Source organism: Durio zibethinus, chromosome 4 (assembly GCF_047325235.1).
Source record: "Durio zibethinus cultivar Kanyao isolate XHJ-2024 chromosome 4, ASM4732523v1, whole genome shotgun sequence".
Taxonomy (NCBI): domain Eukaryota; kingdom Viridiplantae; phylum Streptophyta; class Magnoliopsida; order Malvales; family Malvaceae; genus Durio; species Durio zibethinus.
Genome location: NC_143165.1, coordinates 34,965,168 through 34,981,014, shown reverse-complemented (window position 1 = coordinate 34,981,014; position 15,847 = coordinate 34,965,168). Strand labels below are relative to the sequence as shown.

Sequence of the window (15,847 nt, the reverse complement as noted above, 5' to 3'; positions counted from 1 at the left end):
AGTTAACTCTAAGTTAATGAATTATTAACTATAAAGCATATATTACTAAAGTAATAAGATTTTGTATCTTTATATAAAAAGATGAGACATTTGAACATCGCTAAATAAATTAAATAACAGTTTGTTTTAGTTTTTGAGAACAAATATAATGTTTTATTTATGTTTTAAATAAAATATTTTTATATTATATATTTAGTTAATTTATTTGTTTTTCTTTAGTCCATTACTTTTTTTAAAATTTTGTTTAGATTAATTATAATTAACTTGTCGTATTATATAGTTTTTTGTTTTATTTATTTCTTTAATATTTTTATTCTATGTTAATTCATTAAAATATTTATTCTTATTATTGCATACTTTTAATCTCAACAAATTAATATGTAAATTTATTTTTTTTTCTTTTGTAGTATTTTTTTTATTGATTTTCTTTATCTATAATAGATAGTATGAGAAGAATAATGATCACTGGCATATCTGACTCACCAAAAATACTTTATCAATTATATAAAAAATAATTAAAAATAAATATTATTTAAAAAATGATATGTTTTTAATCATAACATAATTGTTTTTCTTTTATTAAAAAAAAACTTTATTTTGTTGACATAGAAATAATTATTAGGCTAATATATTTGTGTAATAATTATTTGAAGTATGTTAAAAATAAAAACTAATAAAAAATAAATGATTATGACCAAATTAATAATTGTGATTTGTTGTTCAATCAAATATATATATATATATGTATATTATAAAAAAATTATAAAATATTATAATTCAATAGTTTAAGAATATTCTACTAATATAAAATGTCTTTCATAATTTAATCAAATGATATATATATATATATATATATCCATATCAATATATTATCATAAAAGCAATTATTAATTTTTACTATGTAAAGATTGATTCTTGATTTTTTATCAAACAAGAAAAAGTGGTAGCAAATTTTGTAGTATTTAGCAAATAAATTGAAAACAATATTTTTTATGAAAAAGAAAATATTTTTATAATTTTTAAAAATTTACAAAAACTTAGATTTATTTTGTATAAAACGGTATCATTTATAATATATTATGTGTAAATTATCATTTAATTATAGCTTAGCATTCATAAATATATGATTATATATTAGATCAATAAAAATTTGTATTTTTATTAAGATAATATAAAAAACTAAAAATAATTAAAAAATAAATTTCAAATTATGAAAATTTTAATAAAAAATCTCATGCAATGTATGGGTTAAAAAAGCTAGTTATCATATAGTTGTATTATGTTACTTAATTTTGATAATTTCTTTAATAATTATTAATTAAAAAAAATACTTAAACCCACAATCTATATCCATCCACCTAGGCCAAGAAAAAGTTTATAATGTGTAAACAAAATTAAATTATAAGTAATAAAAATACACTATAAATTCTTCTTTTAATTAATTTACTAAGTTTTTTTTTTTATCAAATTAGTTTTCTAATTTAATTGAAACATAAGATTCCTCGATTCTTATGGTGTCTATTTTATTAGAACTCGAAAATCAAAATTGGTGAAATATTATTTTTGAAAAAATTGAATTCGTTTATAAAATTTAAAATTTGATCTATTTATATATAAAATGATTTTTATATATTCTAAATTTTGAAATGTTTGATCGTTTTTAATTTTTTTTATGATGCATTTATATATTCAAAAAATTATTTTGTAAAACTTTCGCATATAAGATAATAATTATATATATATAAATATATAATGAATATCGATAATGAAAAGATTCAAACTAAAATTAAAATTTTCAAATATATATTTGGGTAAAAAAACTTGAAATATTAAAATAAGATATTTCTCTTAGTTAGAGGATGGTTTAGCCTCTCTTACTTTGCTTATATTTCTTGAACTCATTAAATAAATTTTAAACATTTACAAGTTTTATAATTAGATTTTTATAATTTTTATGAATATTAAGAAAAAAAAGAGTGTATTGGTGTTAAAGATAGTAATTTTCTTGGTACATTATCATTTTGAAAATTTTGTAGCATTAATTATCTAGTGATCAACCACCCAATATTTATTTGTTTTAATGAGTTGATTTAATTCAATTATTGAATCTGATCAAGACATAGAGCCAACTATAAAAAAAAATTTGATAATATTAAATATATTAATATATTATATAAAATTTATCCATTATAAAAATTATTATGAAATCTATAATAGAGTTTTTAAATTTCTAAGTAAATTTAAATATTAATAATTATTCATTCGAATAATTATATCAATTTTATTATTAGGCTGCCAAATTAGCTTAATTAATTTCTTGACGCGTAATTCTCCAAGGGTCTACTTTCTAATTCAGACCGTTTAGCCTTTTTTTGGCCTTTAAGAATCGTATATGATGCCTCAGGTACTAATAAATTTGTGTGAATGAAATCCACCATCGACCAGACATTACTGCTCATGAATGAGTTCACATGATCAGGCAAACTTCGTCGTTGATGCTTGTGAATGGCCTTTGAAGATGGCAGCAAGGTGCCCGCATAATTTGTCGAGCCATAGCCAACAGGTAACGCATTCAGCTGTGCTTGCCGTCAACAGAAATTGGTACCATTAGGCCCAATTGAAGCCGACCAGCAACAATATTGATGAAAACAATGCACTTAATTAGTTGATTCCGAAACATTGACGATAATAGAGTGCGTGAACAAACTATAAAAACTATCAAGTGAAATGTTGAAGAAGGGAAAATACCCAAATTCTTTGCTTTTTAGAGCTCTTACAAAATAGAAATCACAGTTTAGAATATACATAAAGTTATTATTAGAGCTCTTGCAAAATGCCCTAAAGAAAAGACTAGAAACCTCAAATTTATGATACCCTCAAACCATATATAAATATCATTCTATGCTTTATTGAGAAAAAAAAACACATGTAGATCTGTGCAGTAAAGACGCATCTAACTATGTCTATCCAGGAATTATATATGTCCATCTCTTCGAACAAGTCAGCTTGTGTGTGTGTGTGTGTGTGTGAGACAGAGAGAGAGAGAGAGAAGGGAAGAAAATAAAACAAGGCAAACATACACATTGACTCATTTGAGTAATAAATAAATGAGAATTCTAACATCACTAAACCCAAATACTGCACAATTGTGTTTGCAAGATGCTATCATATTGGACATAATTCTAAGCTATCAGACCGACACTACTTATTTTTCCTAAAGACTAATTAGGGAGATAATCATTCGAGGCTAGACGCAAGTACAACCTATACCATCATCCTAAATGTACAAAAGATAGTAGGATCAAATTCCTGCTCTTTTGAATTGCATATACCTAGTGACTTCACAGCGCACCAGAGTCTGGTGTAGATACTAGGAATAAGGTCGATACTAAAATTAAGACTTCAACCTGAACCTTTCTGAACAACTGATTCTGCAAAACAATCTCTACCGACATGGAGAACTAAGACAGGTATTCTCACCATTCAATGCAAGCCTGTTGTACAAGAGCATCAGAATTGGATTCAGTAAAAAATCAATTATTAATGAACATTGAAAATATTGTCTATGTGCATGCCATAAGTATTTCCTCAAATAACAGCAGATCTAGCCTGAAGTATGTTATGTCTTTTTTGATAAACTTCCTAGTAAATTGATTCAAGACAGACAAGATGACCATCTATTTTCCAGAGTTTTTCAATAAATTATACATCATCAAAGTCACTAATCTGATGCAAACAGAAATCAAATTAGTTTGCATAAGCATAACTAGTCAAATGCTGATTCCTAGCTTTCAAATGCAAAGAAACACTGTTGGTCTCCAGAAGAAGTCAAAACAGAATAAATGATAAATTATCATTTGAGAATGAATCAAGTGGCAAATTAGTTTCAGAGAAAGAAATGCCATGTAAAAGCAACTAAAGGCCAACTAAACTTATGAATGTTTTTAAGCAAATCAAATTCATAAAAGACCAAACTAAATTACCTATTCTGTGAAAACACTCATAAGATCATTAGGAGGAAATTGTTGTAGAATTGGTATGCCTGCTTTTGCATTATCCACAAATTCCATATTTGGCTCCTGCTTCACTCTGGTAACAATGTTCTCACTAAAGACTTTTCCATGGGTAGAGCAGCTCATTGGCGACTGAAATTCATCAACAGAAAACCGCATTGGAAGGCAAGCCCCTTTATTAATATATTCAAGATTATTAAAAAGTGCTTGATCAAGCACTTCTCCAGACTTAGCAGAACCATAGGGACTCTGGACGTCACATGTGTTATGGACAAATCCTGGCAAATGCCTGGATGCTTTACATGTCAAGCTTGAGATTTGAACTTGCCGACTAGTACAAGTGTCATCATTTACAGAGCAAGATGAGACAGATGGAGAAACAGGAGCAGAGGGGATGAACCCACTAAGAATGCCTCTATTTTGGAGATCCGCATCAGCAACTTGCCCAATATTCAACGAAGAATTATGTGATTGAGGTGAAAGAAGGATATAATCAGTAACAGCAGTCCTACTCAAGCTGCCATTATGGTTTAAAGAAACAGGACTATTTCCTGCCTGAAAACTAGCAGCTAATTTAGAGGGTGCAACAAGGCAAGATGGCTGCACAGTAATTGAACAGCTGGGCTCAGGGATAGCAGATTGCTGCTGCTGTGGTTTCTGAAGTCGTTGCTGTTGCTGCAACAAATCAATCAGCGTGTTACCATTCTGAGAACTTAACCCTCCAAGACTGCAACTGGAACCCACTGTACCAATGTTATTAGAGGGCCATGCTCCAAATCCTGAAGGAACATCTTCAACAGATACAAGGGATTGTGGGAGGTGTTTGGCAATGCTGGATTGGCATTTTACTAAAGGTTGACCAAATGCCACACCATGCTCAACTGGAATGCACTTGGGCCCTTGGAGTGATGCTTGAAGAATAGCAGGCTGGTCCATCACCGTAACTAAATTACCAGTTGGTCGACCTAAGAGCTCAGCATGGAGGGCTGCTAAAGTATGTGGAGGAATTTGTCCAGAAGCAGCCAATGCTTGGATGTCAAATCTTCCAAGTGAACCAATTTTAACACTTGGTTCTACCAGCCCACAAAGTGGATTAGAAATTACACCTTGTTGAGCCACGCCACTTATTCTCTTCAAGTATAGTCTGAATTTCTGCACATAGAGATCATGGTAACTTGCATGTTAAAATACAGATTTTAAAAGGCTCAGGTAGCTAAATATATCTACAGGAAAAAGATACTTTGAAGTTTATATACTTTTAATATCACAATCATTAATCCAAATTTGATTAGACAAACGAAGTTTAAAAAAAGAGCAATGCTATGAGTATTATCGAGCATTATAATTTTTTTTAAAAATTTATACTCAAAACTCAATTAAGAAATCCATTTCCAATCAGATGAAACATGAATCAACTAATCCTCAAAAGGATATAATTTGATTAGACAAACGAAGTTTAAAAAGAGAGCAATGCTATGAGTATTATCGACCATTATAATTTTTTTTTAAAATTTATACTCAAAACTCAATTAAGAGATCCATTTCCAATCAGATGAAACATGAATCAACTAATCCTCAAAAGGATATAATTTCATAAATTCACCAGATGTCAAACAACAACACAACATGTAATGCTGTGCCTGAACAAGCTACATTCAATGCTGAGTCGCTGACTTCAGCATAAAGCAGCTGGCAGATGGTCCAGTTCTCAAAGCAAAGCCCCAAATCATAATCCAACTTAAAACCAATTGTGACTTGCAAAAGAATTACAAAAATAAACAACAATACAAGCCTTATTTACCATTGTGATTGTTTAAAAAAAAAGGCTCAATTATGAGATCTACTTTCAATCAGACGCATCTAACTTGAATAGGCTAACCCTCTTAAGAAGATAATTTCATAACTTCACCAGATGTCAAACAATACACAACACATCATGTAGCATGGTGCCTAAGATCGTTAAACCTTTTGAAGCTATTATCACAACAAAATCTAGACAATCACCTGAAATTAACAAGCTTAGAAATCAAATTGAGATTATGTTAAAAATATTTGATTATGACTCATATGCCAATAGCCTTACATCAAAATTGGCCTACACAGATATCAGGACAACAAATAAAATATTGGAAATCAGAAAATTTATAAAACTTCCATCTTTATGGAAGGGAGAAAAAATGGATTCAGGGTAGATGTAAATTAAAATCTGAGTATGGTTATTAGGTTTAAGACAATTGTTTGAATCCAGAACTCTCATGACTTTGTTAGCTAAGTAATTCAAGAAAAACCAAAGCCCATTATACTCAGTTTACTTATTACAATTACTAATGGGCAGGCAGGTTAAACTCTAACAAATCAGAAAAAAGAGAAAAACTAAAAAGAAGAAATAGGAAATATCTTCTCACTTGCTAAAAAAGAACTAGAAAATAAAAGAATCTATAAGGCAACATTTCAAAATAATAAAAAAGGAAATGACATATCAACAACAAAACTATCAAAGCTTTGTTGTAAGCCAAAATCTAGAAGTCCAAAATGAATTGGAATTATGCAAGCAAAACAACAATCAGCTGCTTTTAAATAGTCACTCTAACAAAGTGCTGAGAGCCAATCTCAAAATGCTCAAAATATTTATGATCAGTCCAAATTACCTAGTAGATGAAAAAGAAAATGTAGTTCAAATACACATGATGAAGAACCAAACCTGCAAATGGCTTGCAACATTTTCTCTAGTTAAACCAGGTACATTCATTAGCTCAAGAATTCTCTTGGGAACAGCCTCTGAAATGGAAGCCACAATTCTTTAGTTAGCAATAATACAAAGAAGCAATTACTAATAACAATTCTATTATGGAGATTGCTATGAATACAAAATGCCATCCTCCATACCCATTCAAAATCTTAAGAAAAATAACTAAAAGGAATAGATCATTAGGGATCGTACTGTCAATCCCTAGCTGGTTTACAGCAGTGACAAATTGTTGATGCAGTTCCACAGACCAAACAACACGCGGTTTCTTTGATGTGGATGGATCATCATTTTCAATTTCACCGTCATCCTCTTCTTTGGCATTCCTCTTTTTCTGAGGTTTCAATGATACATCTGTCCCATCCTTGACAGAAGAAGCATAATCAGCATCATCATTTACTCGTTTACGCCGATCATTATCATCTAAGCTTCCTGAATGTTCTAGTTCTTTATTTTCATTCCATTTCTTCCTAACAACATGCTGCCATATATTCTTCAGTTCTTCCTCCCTTATGGGCTTAATCAAATAATCACAAGCCCCATGTCTAATTCCCTTCATAACAGCACTTGTTCTCCCATCAGCCGACATCACTGCAACAGGATTCATCATGTTAATAAACAGAAGCAAAATACTTATTTAAAGAAATCTTCATCCAAAAACAAAAGAATACTTACTAATTACTGGAAGATCCATCTCAAGCCCAACATGTTCAAGGAGTTTATAACCATCCATATCGGGCATATAAACATCACTCAGTACCACATCGAAACACCCTTTTCTCTCGCGTAAAAGGTTCAGGGCAACTTTGGCTTGGGAGCAAATAGTAACTGCAAAAAATGAAATTTTATTTTTTAAAAAAAGAAAATTTGGACAAACATCACAACATTTCACACTGCCCACAGATAACAAAATTAAGATGAATCCATGATATTAATTATGACTCTTTTTGGTTGTTTGATAGCAAGGAATCTAAGACATACAAAGAGCAAGAAAAATTAAGTGTGTTTGGATACTAAAGCAAATACATAGGCGACATTTTTAAAGAGTTCAACACTTCAAAATGTAATCTTTGTTAGATGAGAAAATGCGTGCTTTCTCTTTTAGAGGAAACAATTATGTTGAAATTTGCGTTGTACTCTAGTGATTTGATCATTTTTTAATCAATTGTTATTTTGTTTTTCCCCGTTTGCTTAAACACTACCAACCACGAAAATATACCCGAATTTAATTTTAATTCGAAATGAAAGTTTCATAAGCAGAAATTGCATGCAAATATATATGAAAATAAACATAGAAAATGCAAAAAAAAAGGGGGGGGGGATGCAAAATTAATCACCGATATAGAGGCAGCGGCGAAGCATCTGCTCGAGAATTCTTAAGCAAGTAATGTCATCGTCCACGACTAGAACCCTCAAACCAACCGGGAAATTATCGGAGATCACAGCCTCCACTCCTTTGCACGACGACGAGACGCCGTAGCTGCTGGTGACAGCGGCGCTCGCGCTCACACTCGACTGCACCACTCTCTGCATGGCAGCCAGAGCCAAAAACACAACTCACTCACACATTTAAAAAAACCCTAGAATTCACAGTATTTCTCTCTCTTTATAACTCCAAATCAATAAAACAAAACAACGAAATTCACCATTACAAGAAACACTTGGAACAGAGAGAGAGAAATAGAAAACCTAGAAATGGAGGGTGAAATTTAAAGAAATTAGAAAATTTTGAAAGGTCTGAACCGGGATCGGATCAAGGAGAGAATAAAACAAGGATAAATTAGGAAGTTTCTATTTTCTTTGACGTTCAATTTTTCCGTTTTTGCTGATCGGAAGAGAGTTGAAAATTGTTTATACAGAGGAGAGAAATTAAAAAAAAAAAAAGAGAAATAAGAAAAGTGGTGGGGGCAGAGTTGTTCTGGGTCGGATCCGATCGAATTTGGATTGTATTTATATTTGATTTAATTATTTATATTTTTATTTAGATTTGATTTATTCAAAATTTTAAATTTTAAAATTTTTTTAAACTCAATCTAAATTTAGAAAATAAATCTTAAATTTACTCATTAAATTTAATTTATATAATATATAATTATATTATATTTTTATATATAAATAAAAAATAATATATATATATAAATATATATTTTTATATATAATTTTATTTTTAATATATATTAATTTTTATATATAATTTATATATAATTCACATATTTATATATATAAATAAAAACTTTATATATATATGAATTAGGAATAAATTAGATTTTAAATATTTTATTTAAGATTTGATTTAAAATTTATATAAATCTAAAATTTATATTTAAATTTATTTAATAAATTTTAATTTTGTATTAAATTTTTTTCAAAATTTGAACGAATAATATTATCGTTGAACAGATACAGATACGGTAAAAAGATAATGCGAAAATTAGAAAAAAGTTGTCCCTCTTCTTTTTTTTAATTAATTTATTTTTGGGGCGGGCCGGATAATAAATAAATAAATAAAAATACAAATGGGTGGGTTTGAAGCGAAAGGTGGTGGGACGCTGACAGGCAAGGGTAGTCATACTCAGGCACAGTGGCTCGCTAGTTTTCGCGGTCCGCAATTCTTCGGTTTCGCTCGCTGACTGGTCTGGTAGGCATTATTAACATTTTCCGTAATTAAATTATCTGCAAGTTACATATTTCTTGGATCTTGAGTTAGGGTGACATGTATTAATTTATCAGCTTCTCATGTCTCTTCTTGGGTCATGGCTTTTGGTGGTCGGTTGGTGAGGCCTAAAATAAGATGAAGTGAGGTTGAAGGCTTGATATTGTACCATGAGAGGCCATAATTAATGAGAAATTTTGTACTACTTGAAATACTGATTTTTTTTTTGGTACACTTCAAAAAAAATTTTGTTTTTTAAGTTACAAATGGAGTTTTTCGATTTTGAAATTAGTTTCAGCATCATTAAATTAATTTAATAATATTGAATGTTTTATGTCAATTGATTTTTTTTAAATAAAATTCAAAAGTTTGATAAATCAGAACGCAAAGTTGAATGCTAGAGCTACAATAGTGTCACATTATTTTTAAATCATGCAAAGCTAAGGACTCTAGTTTTCAATATATCTCGGTCACTCTATCAACGTAAGAAAACGGAGCCACATTTTTTTAATTTAAATTTGATAATTTATATATTTATATCTTATAAAATATTAAAATTTATATATTTATATTATATTTTATATAAAAATTATATATCATAATTTTTATAAAAAAATTTTAATATATATATTTTTTATTTTATAAATTTTATATATAATTATTATTAAAATTTTAAATTATATAATCTTCGTATTTTATTTTTTTATTATATTTATATTATATCACTATAATATATTTTAAATTATTAAATTTATTTTTATCCTATCCATTCTCCCTAAACTCTTCAAACACGGATAATTTAACCATCCGTAGCGGATACTAAAAAGAAGATAGAGTATTTATAAATATCTTTAAAAATTAAAAATAAAATTTTTTTTTATATTTTAAATTTTTATTAATAAAATTAATAAATATTTTGATAATTTTTTATTTAAATTATCAGTGGATATCAAAAAAATATTGAATCTGACACTAGTTATCTCCAACATTAAAGCTTTTAAACTGAGCAATCAAAGAGCTTTGCACACTTACTATTGTGCAAGGAAAAGAGTGAGATACATGAAGAAGCTGGTTGTAGTTCTTAAGGTTGTCAGAAAGCACTTAAAACTTGTGCACCTTGGTTTACTTTAAGGAAAATCGATCTTGGTCAGAATTAACATTGGAGAGGTTGTCTCAGTAGGTTGTGACGCTAGGCAACTGCTCAGGTTTTTCAGGTTTCAGGATGATGTACAATCACTTTGAAACAAAGAAAACATTTTCAGTCATGCTGTTCATTATGTGATCTTTACTTCTTTTGTGGTTCAATTAATCTAACCCATTTGTTGTCTAAAATTGTGACGTGGGATTTTGAAATTACTATTACAAGCAAAGTTATAATTATAATTAAATATTATATTATTAAATAATTTAATTAATTAAATTATAACATAATAAAATTAATATAAATTTAAATTTAACTCATGTCAAATAAAATTTAAATCAAATTGTTTTCTAAAATTGTGATATGTGAAGAGTTAGACCTAGCATGATATTTTAATATTTTAAACAAATGTAAGTCTTGTTTAATTTGATTTTTTGGATTTTATTTTTTGTCAAAGCTTGTTTTTATATGTAAAAATAAAGTTTAAACTCATGCAATGCATTGATATTTAAAATTAAAGAAAAGAGTTTTCTTTTTTTAAGTATTAATTTAATTAATTTTAATTAAATTTATAAGGTATTTGATATTTGGTCTAATTTAATTTTATTAAATATATTTTTAAATTAAATCATTATTTATATAAAAAAATAAGTTTTATCATATTATAAATAATAAAGTAAATGAACATTATCCATTATAATTAAAAAAATAAGCTTTGTGTTATTATGATAAAAAATATGTTTTTAATTTTTAAGTTGGATTCAAACTTTAAATGATAAAACTCAAATCTAATCTAATTTTTTGATTGAATTTTATTTATTTATCAAAATTTATTTAATAAATTTAATATTCATGTTTAAATTTTTTAAAATTTTGAATAAATTTTCAAATTCGCATGAAACCGTCGATTCATGAGTAGGTGTAGATTTAAGCATGAATAGAAATTACATAGATTTAAAATTTTTATTTTTATATAAAAAATCAAAATTTAAAGAAAATTTAAAAAAATTATAAATATTAAATCAAATCCTAATTTTATTAGAAATCACTTCAAATGAATTATTTGAATTAAACTTTATGTTATTAAAAATTTTATTGATAGTGGATGAAAATTTTTATATTTTTTTTGTATTTAAAATATTTTAAATTTTGGGTCAAAATTTTGAATTGCTTTGATTAAGATTTTTTTTTTTTTTTGGTGAGGTAAAGAATTTGCCGTTCATTTTTGTTCACGTGATTTCAGCACATCAAATTTGGTGGACCATAGCGTAAAAGTGAGATGGCCAATTGTTTAAGGGACCATTTAGGGGAAGGGATCGTCGGTAAGATGGATTCCATTCCCGCCACACCCTGACGCTAAAATAAATATCTTCCTCGCACATAGATGACGTGGTAGATTGGGTTCAGATATTTTCTTTCTTGGATTTTACTTCGGTCTTCAGCCACTACAACGCCGTGACCCACACCCTTACCGTTGCCACTCCATTTTTGTTTAATTACCAAAATGCTTAATTGCCATTTTGGATTTAAAATTAATTTAAGCTTTCCTTCGTAATCATTTTTTTTTGCTAGAAATCATGGGTCAATCATTAACGTACAAATGAAAAAGTCTTGTTTGGTTTGGAAAAGAAAAAAAAAGAAAAGAACATAAAATATAAAACGGTCTTTTATTTTTTTTATTGAAAATTTTTACTCTCTTTTTTTTAAATCTATATAAAATTTTGAATTTTAAAAATGATTATTACAATTTTTATAAAAAAATTTGAGATTTTTAATTTTTTAAAAAAATCCAGATTTTTTAAACTGGTAATTTTCCTTTTATAAAAAATTCAAATTTTTAATTTTTAAAAAATTTAAAAATATATTTTTTTAATTTTTAAAAAAATTTTAAAGTTGTAAAATTATTTTTAAAAATAAAAAATTTGAGATTTTAACTTTTTATTTTTGAATGTTTTGATTTTTTCTTTCAAAAAATTTTTATAAATTTTTTAAAAAAATTTTTTTTTTTATGTTAATGTGATCAAAATTTGATAACAACCAACGTTCTATTATTGGTCAGGTATGTCACGCAAATAAATAGATTAACATTGTTTAATTTTTTTAGATATTAAATTAATACAAATGACACAATACATGAATTAAATGAGTATTTAATTTTTTAAAAATATTATTTATAATATTAAAAATAACTAATTCAAATTCTGAAGTAATTAGGAATTCACAACTTACTAAATACATTAACAAATGATTAGGGGCGGTAATTAGAGGCAAATTTGCAAATATGGTAGGTAAAGAAGGGCATTTTGGGTTTAGAAAAATTCAACCCATAAATATCTCCTAAAAAAAAAACATTAAGAAGGGAAAGAAAAGCCCACACTCGAAATCAAAAAAGAAGAAAAAAATGTCTAAAGGAGAAGAAGTGATGCAAAGCAGTGGAAAGCGGCGGCGATTTTCAAAAGATGAAGAAGACAAACGACGAGAAATGGAAGAAGAGGAAGAAAACGACGAAGCCTATGACGAAGAAGCAGAAGAGAGCGAGCTTGCTTCAAAGCCAGGGCTGTTGTTTTACCCTACAACTCCTACTTCTTTCGTTGTTTCCGATGCTCTTGAGCCCGATTTCCCCATCATTTATGTCAACAAAGTCTTCGAGGTTTTCACCGGTTACCGCGCCGACGAAGTCCTTGGCCGGAACTGGTAAGATTTTTTAGTTTCTTTTCTTTTTTGTTTAAATACTGTTTGATTCTTGACGCAGAAAAAAAGACGGAATTTCAAGTTAATATATATATTTTTTAGGTTTAAAGATAGAATTTACAATTTTTTTTGGAGTAATTGAAAGAGAAATTTGATTATTTATAGTAGTTTGTTACTCAAATTTCAATAACGAAATTTGATCAAAATAAGTAGTTACTGTTTATTGAATAGAGTAATGATATTCATTTGATGGCATGAAGGAAATAAATAGAAAATTGATGAACATTTACTTCATTTGAGGTTAATTTATTTCCATGTTACGGGTATCTTATTTTGTTATGCATCCAACCTAAAATAGGAGGGCTTCACTTAAATTTGGAAAAGGTAATAGAAGTAAATTCTGACTTTGATACCATATTAAGAATCAAACCTAAATCCAATTGGCAATAAGTGAAGGGGCATAACTTGAATATAAAATTATAAAAAGTTAGATATTTATTAGATGTGGGATATCACCACTTTAACATTCTTGTCTGGTATACACAATTTTGTAATGGAAGTTGCTTTTGGGACTTTGAGATTATCTTTATGTGTCTCTGCTTTTAAGTTTTCATATGTCAATAAGGCCCTAAAGCAATACACCTTTATTTATGGTTCCTTAGTTGTGATGTGTTTTCATGTTTTAATGTACTCCTGCTTGAAAGGATCTTGATTGACCCTTTTTGGGATTTTTTTTAGTCGGTTCTTACAGTATAGAGACCCACGTGCTCAAAGACGGCACCCTTTGGTAGATCCTTTTGTTGTTTCTGAGATTCGAAGATGTCTTGAGGAAGGTAATGAATTTCAAGGTGAGCTTCTGAATTTCAGGAAGGATGGCACTCCATTGGTGAACAGGTTGAAACTTGCACCTATATGTGATGATGATGGAGTAGTCACACACGTTATTGGTATTCAAGTGTTTTCTGAAGCAAAACTAGATCTGAATCGTGTATCATATCCAGTTTTTAAAGGGACTTGTAATCAGCAGTGGGATCAGTCAGCTAAATACTCTCAAATGAGTGGAAATGCACCATTCAGTCAACATCAAGAAATATGTGGGATACTCCAACTCTCTGATGAAGTCTTGGCTCATAACATTTTATCACGGTTGACACCAAGGGATGTCGCATCCATTGGGTCTGTCTGCAGAAGGATACGCCAATTAACAAAGAATGAGCATGTGAGGAAGATGGTATGTCAAAATGCCTGGGGAAGAGAAGTCACTGGTACATTAGAAATGATGACTAAGAAGTTGGGGTGGGGACGTCTTGCCAGAGAACTGACCACTCTTGAGGCAGTTTGTTGGAGGAAACTGACTGTCGGAGGAGCAGTGGAGCCTTCACGTTGCAATTTTAGTGCATGTGCAGCAGGGAATCGTCTTGTGCTTTTCGGAGGCGAGGGAGTCAACATGCAGCCAATGGATGATACATTTGTCCTCAATCTTGATGCTGCAAATCCAGAGTGGCAGCGGGTGAGTGTGGAATCATCCCCCCCAGGGCGCTGGGGCCATACTCTCTCATGCCTGAATGGTTCATGGTTGGTGGTCTTTGGAGGATGTGGAAGGCAAGGATTACTCAATGATGTCTTTGTTCTTGACTTGGATGCCAAACAGCCTACTTGGAAAGAAGTTTCTGGTGGAACTCCCCCTCTCCCTAGATCTTGGCATAGCTCTTGCACGATAGATGGTTCTAAGTTGGTTGTGTCTGGTGGGTGCACAGATGCTGGGGTGCTTCTCAGTGACACATATCTTTTGGATCTCACTACAGACAAGCCAATGTGGACAGAGATACCAACATCATGGACACCTCCTTCTAGGTTGGGCCATTCACTTTCTGTTTATGGTCGCACTAAAATTCTTATGTTTGGTGGGCTTGCAAAGAGCGGGAACTTGCAACTGCGATCGGGTGAAGCCTACACGATTGATTTAGAGGATGAAGAACCACAGTGGAAATGCAGTGCCTTCAATAGCATCAGTAGCCAAAATGCCGTGGTACCTCCTCCTAGACTTGATCATGTTGCTGTAAGCATGCCTTGTGGGAGAATAATTATATTTGGTGGTTCCATTGCTGGTTTGCATTCTCCTTCTCAGCTCTTCCTTCTGGATCCTTCGGAGGAGAAACCACCATGGAGGACTCTCAATGTTCCCGGGCAACCGCCAAAATTTGCTTGGGGTCATAGTACCTGTGTGGTTGGAGGGACTAGGGTCCTGGTATTGGGCGGACATACAGGTGAGGAGTGGATACTCAACGAGTTGCATGAGTTGTGCTTAGCTAGCAGGCAGGACTCAGACTATGATTTAGAACTTACTCATCGCCATTAGAATACAACCGTGGAAGAATTTTGTTTCTTTACAATCACTATCTGAGGTCATTTCTTCCACACTATTTCTATTTTTGACATGTTCGGCTTGGTGCATTGATTTTTTGATCAGGTTGTGTCACTGTATAAATGCATCTTCATCGTGTCTGTTCTGATTGTACAATGTAAACGTAAGCGTGAGTGTATATTCAGATTGTGATCCCATTACTTAAAAAGTGTTATAACTCTCTTTGACGTCGTACATC

General features: G+C 30.0%; 2 protein-coding genes across 2 annotated transcripts; one reads left to right on the top strand and one right to left on the bottom strand.

Annotated features, from left to right (window-relative positions):
- Nucleotides 1-3,061: 3,061 nt before the first annotated feature.
- Nucleotides 3,062-8,679, bottom strand: LOC111287750 (two-component response regulator ORR21-like). Its single transcript, XM_022878431.2, has 6 exons — nt 8,097-8,679; nt 7,435-7,587; nt 6,955-7,350; nt 6,715-6,791; nt 3,984-5,165; nt 3,062-3,494 (listed from the first exon to the last, which is right to left on the bottom strand). Exons 1-5 carry the CDS (start codon nt 8,290-8,292, stop codon nt 3,984-3,986), a joined length of 2,004 nt encoding a protein of 667 aa, XP_022734166.2. The 5' UTR covers nt 8,293-8,679; the 3' UTR covers nt 3,062-3,494.
- A 4,231-nt stretch (nt 8,680-12,910) lies between these two features.
- On the top strand, nt 12,911-15,843 carry LOC111287077 (adagio protein 3-like). Its single transcript, XM_022877290.2, has 2 exons — nt 12,911-13,247; nt 13,983-15,843. The coding sequence occupies exons 1-2, from the start codon at nt 12,955-12,957 to the stop codon at nt 15,601-15,603; spliced, it is 1,914 nt and encodes a 637-aa protein (XP_022733025.2). The 5' UTR covers nt 12,911-12,954; the 3' UTR covers nt 15,604-15,843.
- The last annotated feature ends 4 nt before the right edge of the window (nt 15,844-15,847 follow it).

Bases quoted from the DNA above. Each gene is read 5' to 3' on its own strand.
- LOC111287750 (XM_022878431.2), bottom strand. From the start codon at position 8,292: ATGCAGAGAGTGGTGCAGTCGAGTGTGAGCGCGAGCGCCGCTGTCACC. The intron at 6,792-6,954 runs GTACGATCCCTA...CTTCCATTTCAG, and splicing joins AAACCAGCTAGGGATTGACA to AGGCTGTTCCCAAGAGAATT. The intron at 5,166-6,714 runs GTTTGGTTCTTC...CTCTATGTGCAG, and splicing joins ATGTTGCAAGCCATTTGCAG to AAATTCAGACTATACTTGAA.
- LOC111287077 (XM_022877290.2), top strand. From the start codon at position 12,955: ATGTCTAAAGGAGAAGAAGTGATGCAAAGCAGTGGAAAGCGGCGGCGA. The intron at 13,248-13,982 runs GTAAGATTTTTT...GATTTTTTTTAG, and splicing joins GAAGTCCTTGGCCGGAACTG to TCGGTTCTTACAGTATAGAG.